Genomic DNA, 25,260 nt, shown 5'->3' on the forward strand with positions numbered 1-25,260 from the left:
TCTCCTCCTGACTGCTTCGGGCAGCTGTTATAAAGCGGCACAAGATGCGTTTCGTGAGAGCCTGGCAGCTCAGCAGTTGGAATATTCTCCCCAAAATAGGCAAGTTTCCTTTTGATACCCTTGGGCTGGAAGGACCGGGAGTTTCCATTCCTCATGGAGAGGCTGCAGATGAAAGGGAGAGGTTAAGTTTCCAGCAAAACACCTTTGCTTGTGTGCTTTTGGTTGATCTTAGTGCTTACTATCCAAAATTATGGTTATTTCTATCCCTGGCTGTAATTTGCCTGGTCAGACACTTGGCACGCCCAGGATGCTGCATTTTGACAGTAGAGTTAGGAATTTTAGGTCACAGGCTGCCAACACAAACGGGATTTTTCCATTTACTCGCTGCACTCCTTCCAACTTTCAGTTGTGGTTCTGTCCTGCTGTGGGACTGCATCTCAAACCTCCATGAACTTCTCTTCCCAACCCTTACTCACCTCTGCCTGGACACTTTTCCATTACACATTTCCAAACCTCTATTGGTCACATCTTTTTTGAGAGAGAGTAATGGGCATAATGAATTGAGTCTGTGAATAGCAGAATAACATTCACTTCATATCCAGACCGGAACATTAATAAACACAAATATATTAAAGAGTTTCTCTGCGATTTGTGAGTGGGATTTTTTTCATATTCATAGCAGCTATTTATATCTAAATCTCTATTTTCTGTATTGCAAGGGGAGTTATCTGACTTATTCCCACTGCAGATTCAAAAGGGCAGATTTTCCAAGGCTGCTCAGCATGCTAATTAAGATAGAATCATGGCCGATTTGATCTTGCCTGTTTCTTTTTCAGTATTTCTAGGCAGGTGTGCAACCAATATGCCAGGAAAATAGTCAAAATTATTAAGAGATTGCTGATAGAAGGCAACTCAGTGTATTTTAAAAATCAGTGTAATTTCTTAAAGGAAGAAGAAACCTATCAATCAAGGCTGGAATTTTATTTAATGCACATTTTGCTTTTATTGGCAATTTGCCAGTTTAAACAGCATAGACCTTACAATGCTTAATTGGTGAAGAGGTTATACTGCTTATAAAGTTGTTTAGAAAATATAGCTTATTCATTCTCTACTGAACAACATTTTTAAGAGTCTAATGTTATAATGTTATAATGACATGCTATACAGCAGCAGCATGTTCCCACCACTAAAGTTAAGGCCGTCAGCATTTTCATCATGAACCTTTTCCAGGGTTTGAACACATTAGCCACAAAATTACAGCGCAGTTTGAAACAACAGGACACCCACAATGTGATCCTGTATTGACGTTAGTCAAGTAAGAATAAAAACAGTAAGACACATATAATAAAGGACTCCACCCAAATTTATTTTGGATGACTGCTGCCTTTGCACAACATGCTTAAAATTTCCAAAATGAAATTTAAACGTTAGCGGACAGCACAGTCTAACCAGGTTTAGCTGAATCTGAGTGCAAAGTGCCGTAAAGTGGGTGCCACAGATGCACAATAACCACTTCTCACATACTGCACATTTTAACATACACAAGGCTGCTTCTGTCTAAGTATCAAGACTGGCAGGTAACAGCAGTTCTACCACCAAGTGAATAACAAAAGCGACTCATCTCCAGTTGTACACACTCGCTGGTCATGATGAAACTACATTGTTTACCAAGTCAGCACACTGGCTACTGAGGTACCATGTGTTCTCTACAGTTAGGATACGAAATATCTGAATTTTTATGCCACTCGTGCTGCCCACCAAGCTGAAGGCATTTGTTGAAGCAAAGAAGGTGGATGAGGTGAAATACTGTAAGAGAGAGACCCAACAGCTTCTTCAGCGAATCGCCAGAGCCTGCCTAAAGAAACTCACCCGTCACTTGTACCCAGTTTCCCGGTTTTATTAATAAAATGCTTCTTATTGCCATATGGTTTGGTTAAGAGAAAATCTCTAGTCAGGGATCTACTTAAACATGTTCTACCTCTGCTTAAAGCAAAGCACCTCTGTACATGCTTTCCTGAAACATTATCCCATGACCATGTGCTGTTGGTGCTGAACTGCCACGGAACCATGACAAGCTGATGATACTTCATGGAGCTGCAGAACCAAGCTTTTTATACCACACTTGCTTTTCACATTTACAATTCCCCATTCAATAAAGTTTCCTTCCGTGACCACTCCATTCCATACCTTTCAGACTTGAAGATAAGCAGATAAGACTGAAAAAGAGTTGCCTAGTTCAAGCTTCGTGTACAGGTTTCATGTACAACACATTCACACATTAATAAAAACTTGTCTAAACATCTATGTGTTCTTTGGACCAACTCCAGCCTCCCTAGGTGACTGTAACATGTCTTATAAACCTTTCATGGAAGACTCGAAAAACAGTACTTCAAGACAAAAAAGGAAAACAAATACATTAAAACATCATCAAGAAAGACAGAAGGGGAAAACAAAGTGGAGACATCCCATGCCAAATTCACTGCAGGCACAGGTTAGCAGTGTCCTCTTGAAGTCTGCTTTCTACCTTGTTGCCCAAGTTCTTTGATCTCATGATCTTAAAAGGGAGCTGCAAAGCCAAGAGGAAATTCCACGTATGCCCCCAAATATGGGTCACAAACTGAAATCCTTCTTAAGAAGGGAATTGATTAGCACACAGCCTATTTCAGCTCGCTGTCCTGCCAAGCTTTCTGTGCACAGGCACCTGTAAAACAGGGGTAAAACATTTCTCTGCCCCAGAAAACTGCTGTAAGAACAAATGCATTTATGGTTGTCTGGACACAGTCACAGAAACAAGAGCTACATCGGCACCTAAAATACAGCCTGGCCTCCTCCTGCTGCTCCCTGCCAACAGAGCAGGTGGTAGGCAAGGACTGTCAAGAGTAACATTGGTAATGGAGGGGTTTATGACACTATATGGTAGTGGCTGATTTACTTCAGCAGAATTAAATTTTGCAATAAAAACTCCCTAAGATTTTTTTTCCTAACCACACAAATCAGCTTAAAGGATTGTACAATAACCCAAACTGTATCACGTTGTGCACACGGGTAGTTTCAGAATCTGTCCACATGTGACAATACATTCATACACAAACATGTATACTGGTTGTACCAGGGGAAAAACAGCAAGTAATTTCTAGATTCAGTTTCCATTTCTGTATTCTGTGATATTGGGCACGTACCACAGACGAATGAAATGCTACAGCAATAACCCACGTAACCTGTATTGTTTCCTCACCTGTGAGTAAGAAGAATGATACACTGTGTTAATAGGCATAAATCAGTTACTTATTGCATCAAAGCTCACCTGTAATCCATAAATTTCATACAGATATTATGGGCTATCATCATGGAAAGAGATCTTCATTCCAACATTTGAACCCCCTGTCTTTCACTAGCTGTTTAGAATATATTCCTCAAAACTTTCAAGATAAAGTGAAGCAAGAAGTTTCAGCTACAGAAACATAGTGCAAAGGTTCAGTTTGGCACTGCAACATTATGGACAAACAGGAATTTATGGTAAACTGTTTAGATTTGGAAAAAAAGAATCCTATAATTGAACCAATATTGTCAAATGTATTGCATACTATTACAACTTCACAGTAATCAAAATCAGACATCAAGGTTTCTATAGAAGCAGCAATCACAGATTGCAGTAAAGTATACCACTCAAGGGAAAAAAATTGCATTTTGGCAATTTCATAGTCAAGTGTTCCTTATGCTCCTCCAACAGTCATTTGTCAGAAAATTTTCCTGTTTAAACGGTGCATATTGTTTCCTCTCAGTCCTCATGAGACTTCTCTGCAATGACTTTGCATTCATACTGAAAAACAGAAGTTGATAAAACAATATTAATTTACATGAAAAAGACTTATGAGAGTGACTTTTCTACAAAATGGGTAATAAAACAGCTCTTCTTAAACTTCACCCACATGACTTTGGTCTCCCCAGGTTCTGTGCACACACTGGTGGTTGCAATTTCTGTCTCCCTGAGCAGCAGACAGAACAGGTCAGATTTGGGGGATGGCCTGACTTTTCCCCAAACACAGTAGCTCTTATTTACCTCCTGGTCCTTTCAGGACCTAAAAGTATGTAACAGAGTGTGCAGAGCAAAGCATAGGCTGTGCTTTGAACAACAGGAAAAGCAATGATTACTGATTTCTACCTTACTGCACACCCACGAGTCAAATAGCTGGTTGGTATATATGGAGGAAGAAATGACATGGACATTTAGACTTTTACTAGAAGGCAATCAACCCTCTCCTCCACACTCACCATTGCCAGCTGCCTGCCAATATTGCCCATAGTTATTCCACCAGCAAAAAATATACATGGCAACCAGGAACGAACATAGAGGAAATCTGGAGATGTGTATCTGGAAAAGAACACACATTTTTGAGCTCAACACCATGCAATACAGAGAGTCCTCCATGTGATTGGAGGCAAATTATATTAGGACATTTCAACTCAAAAAGATACGCATTATAGAAATCTAATTACTTGCAGAAAACAACAAAGGAGCTTCTTATTGATTATAGCTGCATCTACCTAACTGAAAAAAGCATGTTACATTATTAGTAAGGTACTAATTTTATTTCAATTAGCAACTTCCAACTAGATTTCTCACACACATAACAGCTTTCATAAACAGTCCAATTTATGCTGTGCTCAAAATTAGGTGCTGACTGCTTTGGAAATCATGTCAAATCATACCCTTTCAGTTATTCTGATTTTATGTTACAGGTTCAGAATACTATAATTTAATCTTAAGAGAGCAAATACTTACTGATAAACTCCATTGTACACAAGAAGCTGTGACACCAACGTGGCCAGGAAAGCAATTCCCACTCCAAGGCCAAAGCCACTCCGTGATCTATCAAATGTCCACCACAGTCCAATCGACAGTGCTGCTAATGTGAGAGACAGCTGGATATTGTTGGCAAAATCCACCTTCTGTGCTGGCTGTTAAGGATAAGTTTGGAAATACCATATACAAGTGTAAAGTAATTTTTTTCATTCTGTTTATCATATTTTGGCACAAAAGAAAAAAATACTACTAAAAAAATACAGCATTACCTGCGTCAGCTCTCACGCAGCTACAGGCGTGAGAAAATAAGCCTTGTAAAAGTTGTCAATATATTGGGAAACTAAAAACTTATGACACTTCTTCAAATTTTAGGGTCTGGGCCCTGTACAAGAGCAAAGATACTCTAAACCCACCAGAGAATGCAAGCACTATAAAGACACGCAATGCACACGTTACTGTTAAGAGTAAGAACATCTCATCCTCACCTCGTCCTTTATTACACTAGATATGAAAACTTAAACCTAGCATTAGACTTCTCCAAGTGACAGGGATTTACCAAAAAAAGGTATTTATCACTCTTAATTAATTGCAATTTGTTTATTTAAATGACACTTTACATAAAGCTCAACATTAAAATGTTAATGTTTTCTATAAAATAAAATGTAAATATTACTGGAAGTGTTCACATAAATCAACATAGAAAGTCAGTTTTGTCAGCTTTGTGACAGAAGCATGAAGTCATTCCAGATATCTTTGTAGTGTTTCACATCCTTCAAAATGTTTTGGAAACACTAACCCATCCTCCCTACTCCTGTCCAAAACAGATAATTAAAAAGGAGGCTGTCACGTTTCATAAGCCTGAAAGCAAATTTATGGGATGACAATATAAAAAACACTGCTCTGTTTTCGCACAAAAATCTGGAGAAAGACCTAGAGGAAATGAGAAAGAAGCTTCACTAACTGAAATAATTACAGGATAAAAATCAACAGCATCAGAAAAAGTATCAAACAAGACCAAAACCCTCACCAAACATGGCAATGTGCAGAACTGGCAAGAGCTGAAGAGAAAGCAGACTGGAGAGTTGTCAAGGAGGAAATACAGACAGTATGTTGCTGACGTCCTGAAATATGGGTAACAGCTGTTAGAGAATTGCAGAAGGTTTGCTGTAAATAACCAGACACAAGCAGAGGGGTAGTGCCAACTCTCCTGTATTTCTTAAAAGCAGCAAAGTTGCATGTGCTCACCCAACAGGTACAGGCCAGGTCAGTGAGAACCACAGTACCAGACTAGTGTATCTTTGGCAAGGAGAGCGAGGCTTGTGAGGGACAGTGGGAGTGACTCGGAGCCTTGGCAGCTCCAGCTCATCCGGCCATTCTGGAGAGCAGTGCAACACCACCAGAAAACAACAAAACTCATCTGAGGGCCAAGCCACCTCAGTGGGAATTCAGCCTGCCTTCCCATCTTTCACTTAACTTGCCCTCTTCCTGGGAATGAGACTCAGTAGCAGGTGGTCAGCACTTCTTAGTATCGTTTTTGTGAACTGTGTTGGAGCTGACACTGATGGAGACAAGCATCTCAGAGATGATCAACTTCCTTTCTGATTACTCTACAAGACCCCAGTTTTCACAAACAGATACTGCCTTTAGCTGACAGAGAATGCACTAGACATGACTACAGAAAACGTCTCAGCACTGCCAGTAAGGTGCAGCAGTCCATGAGAAAAGCACCCTGTCACCCAGCATGTCCCCAGCTGCTTCAGAGGGACACCTTTGAGCTCACTTGTGCCAGGATGTATCTGAGCAGCTACACAATTAGGAGGAGTATAATGTACTACAGCGTGCTGACTGACTTCTAATTGCTCTTACTGAATGACCACAGGAATGAGAACTACTCTCTTGGCGTCAAGGAAGGCATTGTTTGCAGAATGGGGTAACAACGCTTCCTTGAGTTGCATAGTCCTGGGTATTCCTGGTCCTGAGTTTTCCCCGTTCTTTGCAAAGTGCATGTGCTTCACTGATTACCTCAAGACTGGGATTCAACCTCTTACTGTGGTGTTAAAAGGACATAACTTGGAATGTCTTAAAGCACTTTTCTGTAATACCTACCATATGAATATTTTCCTACACTTACTTTAATTTTTCAAAGAAAATAAAGAATCTAATTAAGACAAAGCCTAATATTGAGACATTTCTAATGAAAAGATTTTTCAAAAAAAAAAGACCTGAGACTTATCACCTCCAACACTGCTACAACAGTTTGACACTAACACATATTCTACATGTCCCTTGCAAAAACTCTGCATGTTATATCTTTACTAACAATTCATGTGACTGACTGCGTGATTTTTTTTTTCATGGAAACCCATTTGTTATCACCAATTTCATCTGAACACAGGATACAGCGCTGGCATGATTTATTCCCACAAAGACTGCTACACATCGCATTACACTGGACCATTCTCTCTTGAACTTATGTGGCTCTCCCAGATGTCTGTCCATGCAGGGGTACAATAACCCAATCACAGCTGTGGAGACAGAAAAGAAAAAAGGCCCAGAAGTTAAAGCACTGCAACATTTAACTAAAATAAAGACTATCCAGACTTTGACCATTATAATCACTACTAAAACAGACCTGTAAGGATAAATAGCACAAAAACATACATTGTAAACAAAGAGGAATTTCAAAGAGTTTTATTATTTAAAAAAGCCCTGTAAAACTTCAGCAGCACCTTCAATCACTGCAGCAGTGACCTGGCAGAAGGAGAAATATGGAGACAATTTGAATTAGGGGCAGAGGATGACAGAGCTCTCCCCCACACCAAAATCTGCATTGCAGTTCAGGAAGAACAGTGATAACCTGCAGGGTGGCACTTTTGAAAGCCCCACATATCAAACATACATGTTTCAATAACTGCAAAACAAACACACCACAGTACGGGCAGAGTGTGGTATTTTGTTTTTTCTTCTGTTGTTACAAGCAGGTTTTGTTTAGATAATGTTTTTCTCTTCTTCAATGCTCACTATCAAGCTCACCCAGAAGAGAGAAAACCAAGAGCCTATGGCAGCTGTTGAATACAGAAAACAGGACTTCCAGCCCCAGGGAATTGTGATGCTCTTTCAGTACTTCTTCATAAACGTGTTCTCTACTCCAACTGCAGCTAAAAAGACTGTTACCAACCCCACTGAGGACTAACAATGGTGCATAAAGTTACACTGGTGTGGCAGGAGTGTGGCAGAGTCTGAGCCATCAGTACAGACTCCAGTGCTCTCAGTCCAGCACACTGTTGGGGGTAACACCACAAATGCTCTTTATTCTGCCACAGAGGAAACTGATCTCCAGGATTCAGGAAAATGAATCATCAGTAAAGCTGGAGCACAAAAAAAAATCCTCCCTGAGCAATTTTCTTGCCAAAGGCCTTGGGCCAAACTCATGACTAATAACAGTGATGGATGAAAGGACTTCTCTGAATGCAGCCTCGATCACCACTGATTATAAATATGCAAAATACCTTTATTCTGTTTATAATAATAAACCATACTGCAGAGAAATGTTCACGCCAATTCCAGGAAGGCTGTGCAAGTACAAATGGTAAGAAAATGGGTGAATTATCAGTATTTACCACAGAGGTTCCCTGTATGTATGCTAGCAGAGAAGATAAGGGAAGAAAATGCAGAAGACTGATAATGAAAAAGAAAGAACCTGAACACTTCAACAGGGGTGACTCCTGCTGGGAAAAGCCAATTAAGGCTGTAATATCTTTAAATCAGGTGGCTTAAAATCAAGTAGTGCAACTGCCTAGCAAGGGACTGACTACAATTTACAAGCCATATCCAGTCTTTTCATCAAAACCACCAACCTACCAGATCCAGGGAGGCCCACAAGTTTCTTGTGAGATGATGGCAAGACCTACCCTTCACAAGTTCCCACTCACAGCTGCAGTGTCCCCAGGTTACCCAAGAGAGCACAAGGTGCAGCCTGATGCAAACAGCTTTTGGTGCAAACGCTGCAGTAAACACTGCAAACCTTGTGCATTGCTGCTATTGCAAGCTAGTATTCTGTCACTTCAACTCCCATTACTCCATACATATAAAAGATCAAAACTTTACCAGAAATATTTGTCAAGACAGTCAGTTTAAAGCATGAAAGAAAAATGCAGCAAATAGAGAATACGAACCAAAACCTAATCAACAATCTTGGCTAAGGAAAAGGACTAAGACAACTAGCAGATAAAGCAGGTATGTAACTGCCACCATAATATGCCAAATGCATTTCCACTGGAGAACACAACTGACGTATTTAGCAAGCTGTTTGGAGGGTTTCCTTTCAAATTAAGCTCCTCTATGACATCTGGAGTGTAGTATTTCTAGAAGGTATTAAAAAAAAAAACCTAGGAAAAAACCAGACTTAAATATTACCATTTGCAAAACAGTGATGCCATCTTGAAAACAAGTTTATTGACTCACATTACTACCCAGAGTCACAAGCTTCTCAATCTTATTAAAACTGACCTCTAGGAAGATATTGCCTACAACTAACAGTTTCACCAAAGCAGAATGCTCCAGTACTGGCTGCTAAGAATATTCCCTTAGTAAAGCGTGAAACTGACCCACAGATCAGTGATTTTCAGAGGCAAGTAGAAAGTCTAATCCTATCATGCTTGTAACACAGAATATGCCTTGATAGTTGAAAGAAGAGGGAAAGGGGATATTTCTTACTACCTACGGTGGACATACATCTCACTTAAACTAGTTAAACACACAAAAACCTCAACTCCCTACGTGGTCATGGGAGAAATGGAGCATGTTCACATCATCTGAGGTGCTCTGTTCTGCTCTGTGCCTCTACGATTATAAGCTGCCTGCCTGCCCTAAGCTCTGGAGACACATCAGGGCTCCCAGCTCCATGGAGCTAAAGCCATACCTCCAGTTGGAACAAGGAACAAATGGAAAGCTGGACCACAAAACAGAGTATTGCTCAGGGTGGTTTGCTGTGCTGAAACAAGGCACTGTGTGATGCACAGTCTGACACTGTTGGGGTATTTTCAAGGGCTGTCTGAGAGCACATTCCTGTAATCCAGCCTCCAGGTTACATGTGGCACCACCTCCTCAAGTCTACTGAACTTGCGCTCTACCCCAGCAAAAAAAGCAGAAAAATTGCTGTGCTAACAACAGTACAATAAGACAAAATTGCAGAACAACAATTTCTGGATACATGCGAATTTGTGTACAGACATGGGAGATCAGAAAGGACAGTAACAGCTCAAAAAGGGCAGTGATGATGGAAGAGAAATTTGTACCTTCCCCACCTCTCATATAGCTTTTTGTAACTATCTACCTCCCTCTCCACTTTTTCATCTCCATGCCAGGCACACACACATGACTGAACTTACCTGATGCTGTGCCACAGCAAGGTGGTACCCACCAAGCTGAGGAGAAGATGCTTGTGATCACGTCAGGGGGGAAGAGAGTAACGTTTCTCTGGATCTGAAGCAAGTTTAATACTAACGCAAGAAATACGCCAATAAAAAACAGCACTACACCACGAATTACCAAATTCATGCCACGACTGGTTACAGATGAAATATATGGGCCACACTTTTTTGGTAAGGTTGGCATTGCATCATTTTCTGCCATGACTTCTTATGTTCTCAGAGGCATCCAACAGGCTGACTGAGGAGGATTCACTTGCAATCGGTATGTTGACTCTCTTCAATTAGGAGACATCCAAACCCTGAAAAATAATAAAAAAGGGTGAAAATGCAGATATAAGAAACATTACATATATTTCTCTTAAATTATTTGGAGATTGGGTTAAAAAAATGTCTATTGTATTTTTTTCCTGAATTTTCTGAGGAGGCAACTAGTCATTTGAGAGGAGAAACAACCACAGTTGCAAAAACAACTTACGAAGAAAACAGGTTTTACAAATAGCTTTGTCTATTAGGAGACAGAGGAGGAAACACGTGGTATGGGACAGCTAGGAATGTGAAACCACAGTGAGGAGGGGAAGAAATGAAACTGGTATCAGATGGAAGAAAGGCTTGCTTTGTAGTAACAATAAATTGGTTTTCTCCCCTCCTTTAAGCAACAACTGGAGATTATGTAATTCAGAAGCAAGTAAACACAGTCCTTAATTCCACGTCAGCCACAGAGGTTCATAGATCTCTCTTGCTGAAGAGATGCCAGAAAACATTTCTCAACTGGAAAGTGAAATCTGAAAAATAATTTTCAGGATGGAGTCAGAATTTCAACAATCCTGCAGCGAGCATATTTTGTAACCCCTGGTAAGTGCAAACAACTTGGCAAACCAGAGCAGTAACCTCAATACAGAGAAATATTTGCCCAAGTAACACACTTTTGGTGAAAACTGCCATATGTTATTACAAACCATAACTGTAATCAGGCACAAAAGCACCTGAGGGTGAAGGTAAAAGGAGCTCCGCCTGCCCGTGCGCTCGGCAGCGTCCTACGTGAGTAACTGCAGGCACTACCGGAATGGCAGAGTTCCCATCCCAATCACTCTTTTTTAAAAAAACCTGTCCATCAAAAGTCTTGTTATACATGAATTCAGTGCCACATTCATGTATAACAACGATTTTGATCGACAGCTTAGCCACCTGGAACTTCAGAAAAAAAGCCCTGACATTGTTTTTAAATTTGAAACTGCCAGCCGGTGGCGGCTTCTGTTAACTCTTATTTATGGTACATGGGGAGCCAAACCAGAACATCCATCTCCCTTCCTCCCCGGCTCCAGCAGATCCAGAGGAAGCTCTCTGAAGATGCAGCAGCAGGGCAGAGGACACAGCATTCAGTTTTGCTGACTGAAAGCTGAAAAGGAAGTTAAAAACACCCAGGCTATGTAAGATACTCCAGGTAACTGCACAGAAGATGCAATGCCACACCATGGCATCCTCCATCAGATGGAAAAGGTTCCAACAGGCAACAAAAAAAAGGAAAAAAAAAAAAGTTCTGATCACACGCAGCTTCCCACTGGCAATCTGGGGAGGCAGCAGTCTTCCTGAGAACACAGGATCTCTTCTGCACAGCTGATTCTCCACATTATTTGTAATAATGAGCACCTCTTAGGTGGACAGAGGACAAACAAGGTGTCTGGCTTCTCAGTCTGTTTCCTGACTCACACTGCCAGCCTTGATGTCTGCATCAAGGCTGGCACTGGCACTGCAACACACTTCCCTCAAGCAAAAAGGAGGTGCTTCAGATTTTTTTTCCCTCCTCCGGATGGCATGACTTGGTTGCTTGGATAAGTGGAGCTTGGATAATACATTTACCCTCCAGGAAAGAAAGCATGGAATCACAAATACATCACTATTTCAGCTGAGAGTCTCCCCTGTATCCCTGAGGGCTTGCCCAACAGATGATCACAGGAATTCTCAGAATTTACATGAGTCTTTTCAATGCATAGCATTGGAGGCTGTAGGTCCCAGTTACAAACTCTGCAGGAATATTGTGCCTAACGGAGGCTTTCACACTGTTATGTCCCTTCTAAGCCTTAGCTTGCCTAGGAAAACAAGTTAAACCCTTGACTCTGTACTTCTCCATCCCAACAGCTTTTGGCATTTCCTGAAATCTCCACATCCCTTTTTTTAAATACATGACCACAGCTGATGTACAAGAAAGTTCACACCTTTGTGTCTCTCTATAACTAGCAGTTTTGCAGCACACAGGATCACAGTTTCTTTTTTCAGTCATAAAGTGGTTTGCTCATGTCCCATGATCCATTACTACATTCCAGTGTTTCTTCTTTCATGTTACTGACGTCCTCATTCCCTGCTACCAGCCCCAAACCTTGTATGCTGCATTTCAGGTGTTATTTACTCTGACACTCAACGTCATTCCATTTTTCCTGCACAATCTCCCAGTCCTCTTTGGCCCTCCAAACGGTTCTCAGCTTTGAGTCCTCAGCAAGCAAGATTACTGCATCCTATTTTGTGCACCAATGTCATCAACTAAAATAGAACCATAGAGTGCTTTGGGTTGGAAGACCTTAAAGATCACCTAGTTCCAAACCCAAATACTGAGAGAGATTGGCCCAAGCCTCCAGTCTTTGATGAAATCTATTAACAATTTCCCCACAGCAATTATTTCCCCCTTTTATACTATCTCTTGATATGTCCCTCTAACAAGACTCTGCTTTTAGTAATTCTTCAACTACAAGAATCTTCAACCTAATTAAGAATCACCAACTGTCCTGCACGGCAATACTGATGTAAACATCGATCAAATGTTATTGGTTTTTTTCTAGAAATGCTGATGATTGAAAAAAGTCCAGTTTTAATCTGGCATAAACCAGTTTCAGACTAGGAAACCTGCATTTATCCAATTTCCTTTTATTTGTCATTCAGCAAATATATATTTAATTGTGAAGGCTTAGCAAAACGTCAGAGGACTTTGCTACTCAAGGAAATCATTCACTGCTCTTATACAACCACTGCAGCTGCAAGTCATACAAGGCACCAGCAACAGATTTTTACTACCAGGTAAACAGCCTGACCACAGCGAGGGCACCCGAGTGGGTACACATTGGTAGATGTTCAAGGTCCTAAAGTAGCAGTAGTTTTCACCTGGTGGTTTCTCACCCCGCACGTATCATTTCTATTTGTTTTATCCCAGTTTCTAAATTTTCCACTGACCTTACGGCCTTCTGGCATGCCACAGAGCAACAGGGGAATGGAGCAAGGTGACCAATGCTCATGAAAAATTCCTCAGTGCCTCAGACAGCTTTGGCTCAGCAAAGATATTTAGTATCATCACTTTTCATGAAAATGAAATTAAGATCTCTAAAGACAACATCACCTCCTCCTCCTGGACTGGGAGGCTACTGCGCCTGCAGACAGAGAAGACAATGTCTCCTTTTAAGACTTATTTTTTACTGAGCGTTTCCTCTCAGATGGGAATAGATCACATATTGAACCAACACGATTTCTGAGCCTGCGTCTCTTGGGACTGCTCATTCACAACTGTAACACCACACTGAAAGCTACAGGCTTGGCACTGCCAGAGCCTCAGCTGCGCTTCCCCTCCTCGGTGGCACATGGATTCAGCCCAAGCCTTCCTTCCAACACACTGTGCAAGGCGTAAACTGTGTCTGGCGTTGCACAAACACTTAAGGAGTAAATTACCACCTTAGACATTTTGGAAACACTTAGTCACTTAACTGTCTCCTGTTGAGAAGGTCCGTCCTGCAAGTGCCCCCCAGGGCTCTCCGGGAGCACCGGGAGAGATCCACAACTCCTGACACCGCACACACACACCGGGCACGGCGCGGCGTTGCGGGGGCCGAGTAAGAGAAGATTTATTTAAGCAACACCGCGCAGGAGATGGCAAGAAACCATCCGTCGCCTGCCAAAAGCAAACCACCCCCTTCTTCGGTCGCGGCGGTTCAGCCCCGGACCCGCGGCAGCCCTGCCAGCCTGGGCAGCGCCAGCACCCCCGGCCCGGTTCACCCCGGCCCGGCCCGGCCCTTCCAACAGGGCCGGCGGAGGGGCCGCGGGCCCAGGGCAGCCCCGCGGGGCACAGAGTCCCGCTGCCGCCCGGGGAACGGCCCCGCCGGCCTGTCCCCGCCTCGCCCCCGGCACGGCCCGCCTGCCGCCCCCCAGGCGTCACCCCCGTCCCGAGGCCCGTGGGCAGGACCGGCCGGGGGCGCCGCTGACCCGCCCGGCCCGGCGCGTTTCCCCCTCCCGCGGCCCCGGCCCGGCCCCTCCACAGCCCCGGCACTCACTCGACCTCCGCCATCTTCCGCCAGTCCCCGCCCCGCGCAGCCTCCGCAGCGACCGCCGGGCCCTGGGGCGCTCTGGGCTCGGGCGGGGGGGAGAGAGAGAGCCCCGGGGTCTGCCCGGGCATCCATCGGCACGGCGCCGATCCGCCTCGGGAACGCGTTGGGGACCAGAATTGGGGGTGTTGGAGCAAGTCCAGAGGCGCGCCACGCAGTTCGCAAGAGGATTGGAGCACCTCACCGAGTGCTGTGTGCAGTTTCAGCACCGCAATATAAGAAAGACATTAAGCTGTTAGAAAGCGTCTAAAGTAGGGCAGCGAGGATGGTGAAGTGCCTTGAGGGGAAGCCGTATGAGGAGCGGCTAAGGGCACTTGGTCTATTCAGCCTGGAGAAGAGGAGGCTGAGGAAAGACCTCATTGTGGTCTTCAACATCCTCACCAGGGGAAGTGGAGGGGCAGGTGCCGATCTCTTCACTCTGGTGACCAGTGACAGAACCCGAGGGAATGGCCTGAAGCCAAGGGAGGTTTAGGTTGGATGTCAGGAAACGGCTTTTCACCCAGAGGGTGGCTGAGCACTGGAACAGACTCCCCGTGGTCACAGCACCAAGCCTGACAAGAGCTCAAGAAGCATTTGGACAGTGCTCCCAGGCACAGGGTGGGATTCTTGGGGTGTCCTGTGCAGGGACAGGAGTTGGACTCAATGATCCTGATGAGTCACTTCCAACTCAGCGTATTCTGTGATTCTATTAACAGGCTGGGGATGTTGGGACTGTTCAGCTAGGAGAAGAGAAAGTTGTGTGGAGCTCTCATAGCAACCTTCCAGTATCTGAAGGGGGCCTACAGGGAAGCTGGAGAGGGAGTGTTCATCAGGAACTGTAGTGATAGGACAAGGAGTAATGGGTACAAAGTGAAGGAGGGCAAATTCAGGTTAGATATTAGGGAGAAGTTCGTTACTTTGAGGATGGTGAGGCCCTGGCACGGATTGCCCAGAGAGGCTGTGGATGCCCCAACGCTCGCAGTGTTCAAGGCCTTGTTGGATAAGGCCTTAGCAACCTGGTCTAGTGGGAGGTGTCCCTGCCCATGGCAGGAGGTTGGGACTAGATGATCTTTAAGGCCCCTTTCAACCCCTTAACATTCATTGATTCTGTAATTAAAACAAAATCCATATGCATTGGACTATTTGCACCACGGTCACGCTCCCAGCTGGGCTCGGTGCACTGGTGTGGCTGTGCCACAGCCCTGTTACACATTCAAGCACAGATGGGGGGATAAAGTCCTTGTTCCCACCTGAAGCTGCCAGCCCTGCTGTGGCCATCCTGAGCACCTGGTCTCACAAGGACTTTCCCATGCACTTGCTTTATTGATTGAGTCCAAAATTACACATCCCCTTACTCCAGAAGCCACATTTTTATTGCCAGACTGGGAGAATGTACAACATTAAGCAGAAAACAACTTGTGTTAGCCAGTCTTAACTGCTGGTAAAGGCATCACAATAAAAAATACCATTTATTGTATGTACATGAGGCAGATTATTGGAGAATAATACTGTTACAGCCATTTATATCTCATATATATTCCTTATAACATTGTACTCATTATTATTCTATTATTAATGAACTCTTCCCTTTCTCATTGCTCTGATTTTGAATACAATTTATTAAAAATATTTGAATGTTGCATTCCCTCAAGCGTAATATTTCGTTGCAAAGACTTTGACAGAGCTTTCCATATTACGAAGTCTGCAGTGGTTCCATGCAAATCCCATTGTAGTTTCCAGAATAATGACTGGGTAGGATGGAATTTGTAGCTATTTACTATATTGGCATCTTTAGTCATAACTGTGGTTTCTTTGTGCTGGTATGTTGCAAACAACAGTGTCACCAAACATATAGAAACTCAGAGAATACATGGGTCTATAATAGATATACTAAGAATGGAAGAGGGAGACATTTGCAGCAGTAGAAACCCATTGTGGTTTATATGAGCAATAAATGAATTTTCAAATCATTCAACTTTGAGTTTTGTCACACAGAAACAAAGTCTTTTTATTCTTAGTAATTGTAATTCCTAATGAGCTGCTTGCCCTGCCTGTGGTTTACATATTTGCTTTGCTGACCTCGAACTCCAAATTTTGGATCGAGAAAGACAAACGGATGTTTTAATCAAATAAAATAGCTTTCCCTAATGTCAGATAAAAGCCTTTGGCCAGCCATGTGCCTGAAGCAGAGCAAAGTGCCTTATCACTCCGTGCCTTAAGGATCAGGACCACCAGAAAGCCTGAAATCAGAAACTTTGTGAACATAAGGTGTGTGCACTAGAGAGGAAAGTATGGCATAAGTAGATGGAGACTGTGAATAATCGCTGGATCTTTCCTTCTCTAGACACACATATATATAGTCAGGTAATGGCTTGTATATAAATTTGGGTTAGTTACAGTCAGGTCTGCTGCTGTGTTTGGTACTATAAAATTACAAGAGATTAGTTCCTACAAAAAACAAATTATCATATGATAAATGTTAGCCGTATTACTAGAGGGTATGAAGACTAACGTGAGAAAGTGAATAACCAGTTTTGGAGTAAATCTCTGCAACTCCAAGGACTTCATGGCATTGCCAGTTTACACCAGCTGAAGGCTCAGTCCTTACACCCATCTGGTTATCCTGGAGGGCACAATGTCCTATTGCACAGAAATAGGAGGAGCACGAGGGAAAAACATAAAAAAACATGTCTGAATTGGAAATTGCCAAAACAAATATGTCAGCAAATAGTGTTGCAGACAAAGGAGACAGAGATATGACCTGCAGAGAAATGTCACTTGCTCTGACTTTGACTGGAATTGCTATGAAACATCATGGCAGAATCATCTCTTTTGGAAAGCAATATGGAGTTGTTTCATTGCAGTGGCTGCAGAAGAAGATGATACAGAGTGTTCTGCACTTAGTTTTGAGACATCAGTATTGCTCTGGATATGATAGACTTGACAATGAAAAGCCCAGGAAATTTTATATAAAGCAGAGGAGCTTATAGCAGCCACACACCTGTAGAAAAAGTGGAATTGCTCTCATGACCCTAACAATGGCTTTTTAAAAGCTGTATTTTGTAAAGGCTTTCAGAGCTGCCTGATACACTGGTTGAGTGAGCCAAGGCCAGTTGGCTGGACTGGAGATGTGTCCATAGCATGATAATAAGGAAAGAGTAAGAAACAATGGATAGATATATACATGGATGGATGGGTTAGAAAAAGAGAAAAATAAGAGAGTAGGTAAAAAAACCTCACCTGAGTCTCTCTGTGATGATTCATAATGAAATGATCAGGTGTTCCTGGAACTATACGCATGTGTAACTTGAGAAAAGCCTATGTGTATGACAAGACAAAACCTCCAGTGACAGTTTGGAGCCAATTCCTAATAGGGCTTCTAGAGTTTATATAAAGGACAACATCAGGCCAAAGCTCTTTCCGAAGGCCTGCCTTTACTGTGGGGGGGGCAGTGGGGCAACCACAGAGTGTAAGACCATTCAGTGTATGACCATCTGGGTAGGAGCCTTGTTCCCAGGGAGTAAACCAGGTTTGCTTCCTGTTAGGTATGTGATTGAATGTCTGTAGAGCTCTTCAAGCACAGTCTGCAGATCTTAAGTATCTGTGGCATCCCCGTAGCAGGAGTTCTGCAGAATCCTCTTTGTGAGCCGTGCTGAAGCATGGTGAATGACCAACAGAAGTTTCCCAACAAGGACTGCCTGTCCCTTCCTCATTTTACATTCCAGACAACTATATCAAGTATTGGTGTTATTTGGGGCCTCTAGCTAGTGTTGTTTAAAAAAAAAAGTAAATAATAGATTTTTCTCTATCAAATCATTCTTCAGGAATATAAATCTCTTCCAAAGCCTTCTTGGAAGTTCTCCATGCATGCAGAAGGCTTCTGGAAGGCCAAAGTGAAGAATTAAGGAACTGGGCACATTTTCCACAAATGTCTTTTATCTCACCAGCTGAGGATGCTGTCTTGTCTTCTACTATCTTTTACTATCTGCAGAAGGCATTGCAGGCACCTGGGTTAGCACACAGCTGGTCACAGGCAGAGACAAATCCTGCAGCACATGGGGAGCTCATGGGGAGCTCACATGGGAGTTAGGCACAAAGAGGCAGAGTGCTGTGAACTAGTCTGGGGTCTTGGCAAGAGCATAGCAAGTAGTTGACAAGTTCTATAAAACTTGTTGGCATTTTAGAGAGGAAATGAAAAAGAGACAGCAGCAATGTGCAACTATCAGATCACGTGCATTCTCACATGTGAAAAGGGCTTGTGCTTATCTCAGGTTAGCAACAAGATACACAATTGTAGGGCTGACATCATAACCATTTTTGTTTGTTTATTTAGCCACTTGCAAAAGGTGCTGTGTTGTCAGCTCCAGAGGCTAAAGTCCTTTATTTATGTACTGAAAGGTGGTGCATGGACAAATGCAGCCTGGGTTTTCCTGTATCACTCTGCCAGCGTGGCTCAGCCCTAGTCTAGTTTCCATACTCATTCAGTACTTGCTAAAATAGTTACCTAGGGAGTAAACACTGCCAACCACAGCCATGGTTTCTGAGATATGGAGTCCAGCCCAGTCAGGAGTTTGCCAAGATAACCTCATTGCATCACATGCCAGAGAGCCACAAATAGCTGTAGCATTGAAGGACTGTGACATTTAAATAAGAGATTGAAAATGCAAGGTAATCATCATCATGTTAGAATGCATCCAGGTATGGGATTTAGAAATTAAAGACTTCCTACCATATTTTTACAGTGCCATACAACATCTAGATTCAAAGGACAGACTAAATAGCTGGGACACTGAGTTTCAGTGGGAAGTCTTTTTTTCAGTGGTAAATTCTGGTGAGAAACAAGGACAGTATGGAGCCTGGAGGTGCATGGAGAATGTATATGAATGCATTCTACCCCTGGGTGTATGTGCATCTGTCAGAAGTGTGTCACTTGCTGAGAGTCAAAATAAGGTCAGTGCAGATGAGTAAGTATATGCAAAAAGGGCAGGGAGAAAATTCATGTCAAATCAAGCTAAAAATAGCTGGCTCCGTGGATGAGAAAAATGGCGTAAGAAATGCAAACAGAAAAACTGCAGTGTCTGAGAAGGACAGTACCCTTGCACAAGAAGTTAAAATATTTTCTGAACTCAAATGAAAATATTTGAGATATATATGTCATCGAAGTTAGAATGAAAATTAATATTTTTAAGTTGGGAGGTTAACAATTTCTCTGCAGCCATGAAACTCAGATTCCCTTCCTTCCTCTCTTCCTTTCTTGATCCCTTTCCCTCTCTTTTTCCTTCATTCCCTTTGTGGCATTTCAGATCCACAAGGAAGAAGAAGATTCTAGCAACTGAAATTGAAAGCTTCTGCTCAGTAACCCAAAGCTTGCCATGTAGTCATTAGCAGACAGTCTCAGTGCCAATTGCATTTGGCAATACTGTTGACTGAATTTATTTCAATTGGCATTATATTTGTAGAGATACAGACTTTATACTTATGCCTACAAAGAATATCAACAACTAATTTTAAATTATTTTGAGATAGGGCAACCCACCCATATTTTGCCCTTCACTGTACAAAGGCAAAGTGTGAACGTCTCAGGCACATGCTAGGATTCTTGGGGTTGTCCTGCGCAGGGCCAGGAGTTGGACTTGATGATCCTTGTGGACTTGATGGTCCCTTCCAGCTGAGCATATTCTATGATTCTACAAACAGGCTATTTCTGCAAAGTTTACAGTCCAAAAAGAGCAGCAGATTCCTCTGTGGGTGGTAGAAAGAAATAGCACACACAGAGAGACCCTTCTGCTCATTTGATGTATCTATTTTAAGTTAAAAAATTGTCCTCTGGAGAAGCCTGCTTCTTTCCTTCACCTGTTGCAAATGGAACAGGTGCCAAACTTCATAGACATCTAACTTTTAAGCCTCAGAATAAGAAGATAATGATGTTATCCTGTGTATTTGTTCAACAGCACAGGTTATCTGGGTCAGTGTTGAGGAATGTTTGTGTTGCACCAGTCTCAGGTGCTTCTGTCAGGCAGCAATCACTGCTGGCATTGACAGTGCTGAGAAGGACACATTACAGAGCAGTTTAAAAAATGTCTATTTCTCTTAGCCAGTGAAAATCTGCAGATTTACAGTGACAATTCAAATACCACAAGTTCTCGTTTCCAACAAATATTTCCATTTTGCAGCATTCTGCTTTGTCTCAAATTTGACCTTTCCCTCAGAAAGCACACGGTGCAAATGCAGAAATAAAGGAACCAAGAGCTCACTTAGAAACACAATTTGCAGTTAAAATCAGTTTTAATGAAATATATTCCATCAGCTATAGTTGCTTTTGACAGTCAGTAAGTGATTCAGGTGCCTAAACATAGGACTCACGGTCTGTCAGAAATACTTTAGGATATCCAGGACACCTGCATGGAGCTGGGGATGTGACAGCCACCTGCAAGACCTTTACCTTCCTAAGGCTGTGGCGGGGGAGGGACACTCTGGGGCATCTAGAATAGCATTACACACCCTGGGCTGGGCAATTAGTCTCAGAAACTCTATGATTTCAAACAGAAAAACATCCCACCTGATGCTGTTGTTAATGGGCTGTCAGAGCCTGATAAAGGAGAGAGGGCAGCAGCACAGTGCTCTTTTGTCTAACCCTAAATTCACACTCCATGACCTCCAACAGGTGCTGAGCACCGGGAGCTAGTTCACCCACTGCCTCCATGCCAAGCCCATGCCAAGAGGCAGGTTGCAGTCCAGTCACTTGCAGCAGGAGCCTGTGCTGTCCTGGGAACCCTCTGAGCATGTGGCAATGCAGCTGCAGCAAGCTTGGCAAGCAAGAAGTGAAATAGTTTGTTGGGCAACCTGACTGTGCAAGGAACACCAGGATAAACAGAGCAGTAACTAGCAATCAACTCTATGTAAGTCTCCCTGAAGCTATAAAAAAAAAAGAATTGTCTGAGTCAGCATTATTATATATTTTCTTTTTGATCACAGAGGCAACACTGGAGAGCCCATGTGCTGGAGAAGGAAAGAAGACAGAAGTATATTACTGGTCCAGGCTGGATGGGGCTTTGAGCAGCCTGGTCTAGTGGAAGGTGTCCCTGCCCATGGCAGGGGGTTAGAACAAGATGATTTTTAAAGTTTCTTCCAACCCAAACCATTCTATCATACTGTGGTAAGATAAAATAATTTAAATTGAATTTGTGTTGAAGAATTCTCAGGCCTAAAAAATGAAAATGCTTTCTCTCCTTCATAATTACTTTACTGTCTTGGCTGTAATCTTTGTGAAAAGATAGAGTTGTCTCTTTCTTCTATAGTGACCCACTAGTTAGTGTCATCAAAGAGTTGTTAGCCTGTCCTGGAGTTCTGAGCTACTGCTTCAACTTGACCTTTTCTGATGAAAGCCGAGGCTTAGCTGTGTTGTGTAAGATTTGATGTTACAATCAGAACATTGAGTATGAACCTTCTGAACTTATATTTTAATGTGGTGGTAAATGGATCTGTTAACAGAATCACTTGTACTCTCTTCTACGTATTTTTAAGGCTTAATGAGGAAGGTTTAAGGTTTAATGAGGGAGATTTTTTTTTTTATTAATTCTTATCTCTTTTACTAGAATTATCACGCATAAGTTGAGCCAAAGTACATAGGACTTCACAAGAACTGAAAAATATGTGCCCAGATGTGTTGCTGATGTGGGACACTGAACTACCACCAGCCTAAACTGGCTCCTGGATTTTGTTTTAGCTCCATTACTCCCGGGCTACACATTTTGGATGTCAATTTCTGCTGGCATTGTAAATTTACCCCAGTGAAGAATTTGGCCTTCACCTTGCAGAAACAAATAACATCTCAGTATTGTGTTTGTGTTTGTATTGTTCCTAGTGGGTTTTTGGTAGGGTTTTTTTTATTCTTTTTGCTCCAGTGATTCATTTATGAAACAAGGTGATGAGATTCAGGCTTCTGATGGTATTTCCATTACCCAAGAATTGAAGAACTCTGAGTAAGCCAGGACTTGCATAAAGATAAACACACGTACCCAAAATGAACACAAATACTTTAAATACAGGAAAATATTACAACTTGTGCCCTGTACTATTTACCCAGCAGACCTTCTGCTGTGGATTTATGGCTGTTGTCACAGTATTTTCTCCTCTGGCCTTTCTCAGAAGAAAGCTTTTTCAAGAACTAAATTAATTAAATTCATAGTGTTAAACTAAAAATATTGTCCATACAGATACGCACATACGTACGTGCATATACCCATAATTAGCAACCAGTTCTTCTAGAGATTTGATCTAAATCTGGCAGATTAGATTATCTGATAATTAGTTTGTTTTGTGGATCTCCGTGGCAGATGCAGGACTCCAAATAACATAATTAGTTTGGGAAAGGGCACGAGCTTCTCAGCAGTTCACTCTCATTTTCTCATATGTGCTTCCTGAGAGCCGTATGAAGATCTTCCATTTCAAATAAATCCAAAGGCATGTGTCAATTGCCAAATATATTATAAACAATAAGGGAATTTCATACACCAGTCTTTTTGAGAGTAATCTGCTTATACAATTTCTTGACTCTTAGATCAATATTTTCCAGCATTTGTGGTGCAGAATAAAGACCATGTTTTATTCCAGTTATGAGATTTTAGCTATATATTTTTAGAGACTTTAGAAGTAGTTGGACATGCTTGTAACCAGAACATGGGCCAAAATGAGCAATGTTTTGTCATCAGTGAATTTCTGCTGCTTCATAAAAAGTGATCCTACCTTCATAACCAGCAATGATTTTATAACTTCTGATGAAACTTGGTCTCTTGTGGCTGTCCTAGAAAACTGATTTTCTGTTTGCTCTATATGCAAAATTTCAGTCACCCTGGCTTTCTCTTTTACTGCATAATAAATAAGTGGTGTTGTTCAAGTTTTATTTTCCTTACTCATAAATAAGAAATCTCATCCTCATTTGGTGTAGAGCTGCTTCAGATGTTTTACTAACATTTTATTGTCTGCCTAAGTAACAAATACACTGTCTATCCAGAAACACTGTGGCTTTCATTAGACTGTTCTATTCATTGGATTCAGATAGACAATAAAACATGCTGAATGACAGTGTGTCACTGATGACTAGAGAGCTTTAAAGAAAAACCATTCTGCCTCCTGCCTTTTCCTTGGTTTTCGTATATCTGAATGTACCCCACACACTGTTTTAATGGCCTTGTTGATGTATTTCTATTAATTTTTAGTGATTAGCCCAGTGTAAAACTGATTATATTATTTTTCCAAAGGAAAAAATAGGTACCCAGATGTCAAAGTTTAGTAAATACCCCTCTAGTGAGAAATGTTGGTTAAGTGTATTTTTGGTAAATTATCCTGCAGTACTTGGAAAACACTGGAAAACTGAGGGAGGTCCTTTAAATGAAAATGGGTATATATATAAGTCCATCTGCTCTGGGCATAGATGGAAGAGATGACTGAGAATCAGTACTAAAAAGGGCTAGTCTGTGACTTGTGTCAGGGCTGTGAATTGGTGGGATGTCTGGTTTGGTAACAAAAGACATTTCTTCCACTCAAGTTGGAGTTTACCATGTTCCAGAAGCTGGTACAAAGCCAGTACCACTTATGTTCCTGTTTGGCTCACACAATGCATAGGTTTCACGTGCTGCACAGGGATAAGGTGTCATTAACTCTTGTTTTTCTTTTTTTACTCCCCCTAGTCAAGCAGAAATGTAAGTGACTGTAATTCCTCTCTCCATTAATTAGATGTGACACTTCAGCAACTTCTGCCTGACATACATCTGGTTTTCTGGAGTCCGTTAGAGGTCCCTTATCCTGGGGGATCTACTGAACCTTCACATGCCCTTCAGGTATTAGATACCAGTATGTGATTTTCAAGGTAACACTGGAGATATTTCTTTCTTTCTGAAATTCAGGTAGGTTTGGGGTTTTTTCCTGTTTATCACATATTTGTTCTGTGGTGAAGGAATATTCCAAAGTATATTGGAGATACTACCCCCCCTTTCAGAATGCTTGTATTCTGTGCCTTAATTAGAGAGTGGCCAGAGGCTGTAGCTTGGGTGCATTGGCCCTCTTTCAAGAAATTATCTTTTGAAAACTTGGCCACAAGGAATGGGCTAGGAGGGTTTTCATGTGTGCTGTTTTAATGTCATGGAAGACCTATCACAGCACTATTAGAGAAGCACACAGTGCTGCAGCAAACACATCCCCCACCCTCAGTGATGTCCTGCCTGGGGTGAAGCCATGCAGACCCCCTGTTACCTCCTGGAGATGATGTCTCTTTGGGACAAGCAGCACCTTTCCACTATGTGTGAGCACAAGATGTAGCAAAATTTTCACATTATGCAGCGTTTCTAGAACCAGACTGCACATCTCTGTTGCAATAAGCCTTTGCTTACCCAAATGACCTCTGTGTAAATGGTGCTTGCAACGTGGACCCCAGTAAACAATAATGACAGAAATAATGATGGCAACGTATTTCTGTGGCTGCCTGCCTTTTCTGTTATGTGGGAGACATTCAGGTACCACAAGATGGATGTGGTACAAAATACAGATCTGTTGTATTTGGAAGCAGCAATACTGGCAGCACTTGGAGAGGGATGGTACTGTATGCTGAGAATGTTACATCTCTCCACCTCTTAAAATTACCACACTATTTACAACACCTCTTGGTTAAGTGTTTATTTATGTTGCTCCA

The 25,260-nt window shown here is 42.2% G+C and overlaps 1 protein-coding gene across 4 annotated transcripts; it reads right to left on the minus strand.

Annotated features, from left to right (window-relative positions):
- Nucleotides 1-966: 966 nt before the first annotated feature.
- On the minus strand, nt 967-14,661 carry INSIG2 (insulin induced gene 2). 4 transcript variants are annotated; one of them, XM_032693113.1, is made up of 7 exons: nt 14,544-14,575; nt 13,456-13,649; nt 10,195-10,535; nt 7,205-7,329; nt 4,784-4,950; nt 4,273-4,372; nt 967-3,820 (listed from the first exon to the last, which is right to left on the minus strand). In XM_032693113.1, exons 3-7 carry the CDS (start codon nt 10,436-10,438, stop codon nt 3,779-3,781), a joined length of 678 nt encoding a protein of 225 aa, XP_032549004.1. In that variant the 5' UTR covers nt 10,439-10,535; nt 13,456-13,649; nt 14,544-14,575; the 3' UTR covers nt 967-3,778. The 4 variants fall into 4 exon arrangements, with proteins under 4 accessions (XP_032549004.1, XP_032549003.1, XP_032549006.1 ...); XM_032693112.1 differs by lacking the exon at nt 13,456-13,649 and having other exon boundaries at nt 14,544-14,661; XM_032693115.1 differs by lacking the exons at nt 13,456-13,649; nt 14,544-14,575 and adding an exon at nt 13,981-14,167.
- Between the last annotated feature and the right edge of the window lie 10,599 nt (nt 14,662-25,260).

The sequence above is a fragment of the Chiroxiphia lanceolata genome, chromosome 7 (genome assembly GCF_009829145.1).
Source record: "Chiroxiphia lanceolata isolate bChiLan1 chromosome 7, bChiLan1.pri, whole genome shotgun sequence".
Classification (NCBI taxonomy): domain Eukaryota; kingdom Metazoa; phylum Chordata; class Aves; order Passeriformes; family Pipridae; genus Chiroxiphia; species Chiroxiphia lanceolata.

What these genes read in the sequence shown, in the direction of transcription:
- INSIG2 (XM_032693112.1), bottom strand. Translation starts at nt 10,438, where the DNA reads ATGGCAGAAAATGATGCAATGCCAACCTTACCAAAAAAGTGTGGCCCA. An exon ending in GAATAAATCATGCCAGCGCT is followed by an intron (nt 4,951 to 7,204) that starts GTATCCTGTGTT and finishes CAGCCAGCACAG; the next exon opens with AAGGTGGATTTTGCCAACAA. An exon ending in GTGTACAATGGAGTTTATCA is followed by an intron (nt 4,373 to 4,783) that starts GTAAGTATTTGC and finishes GTTCTTTTCCAG; the next exon opens with ATACACATCTCCAGATTTCC.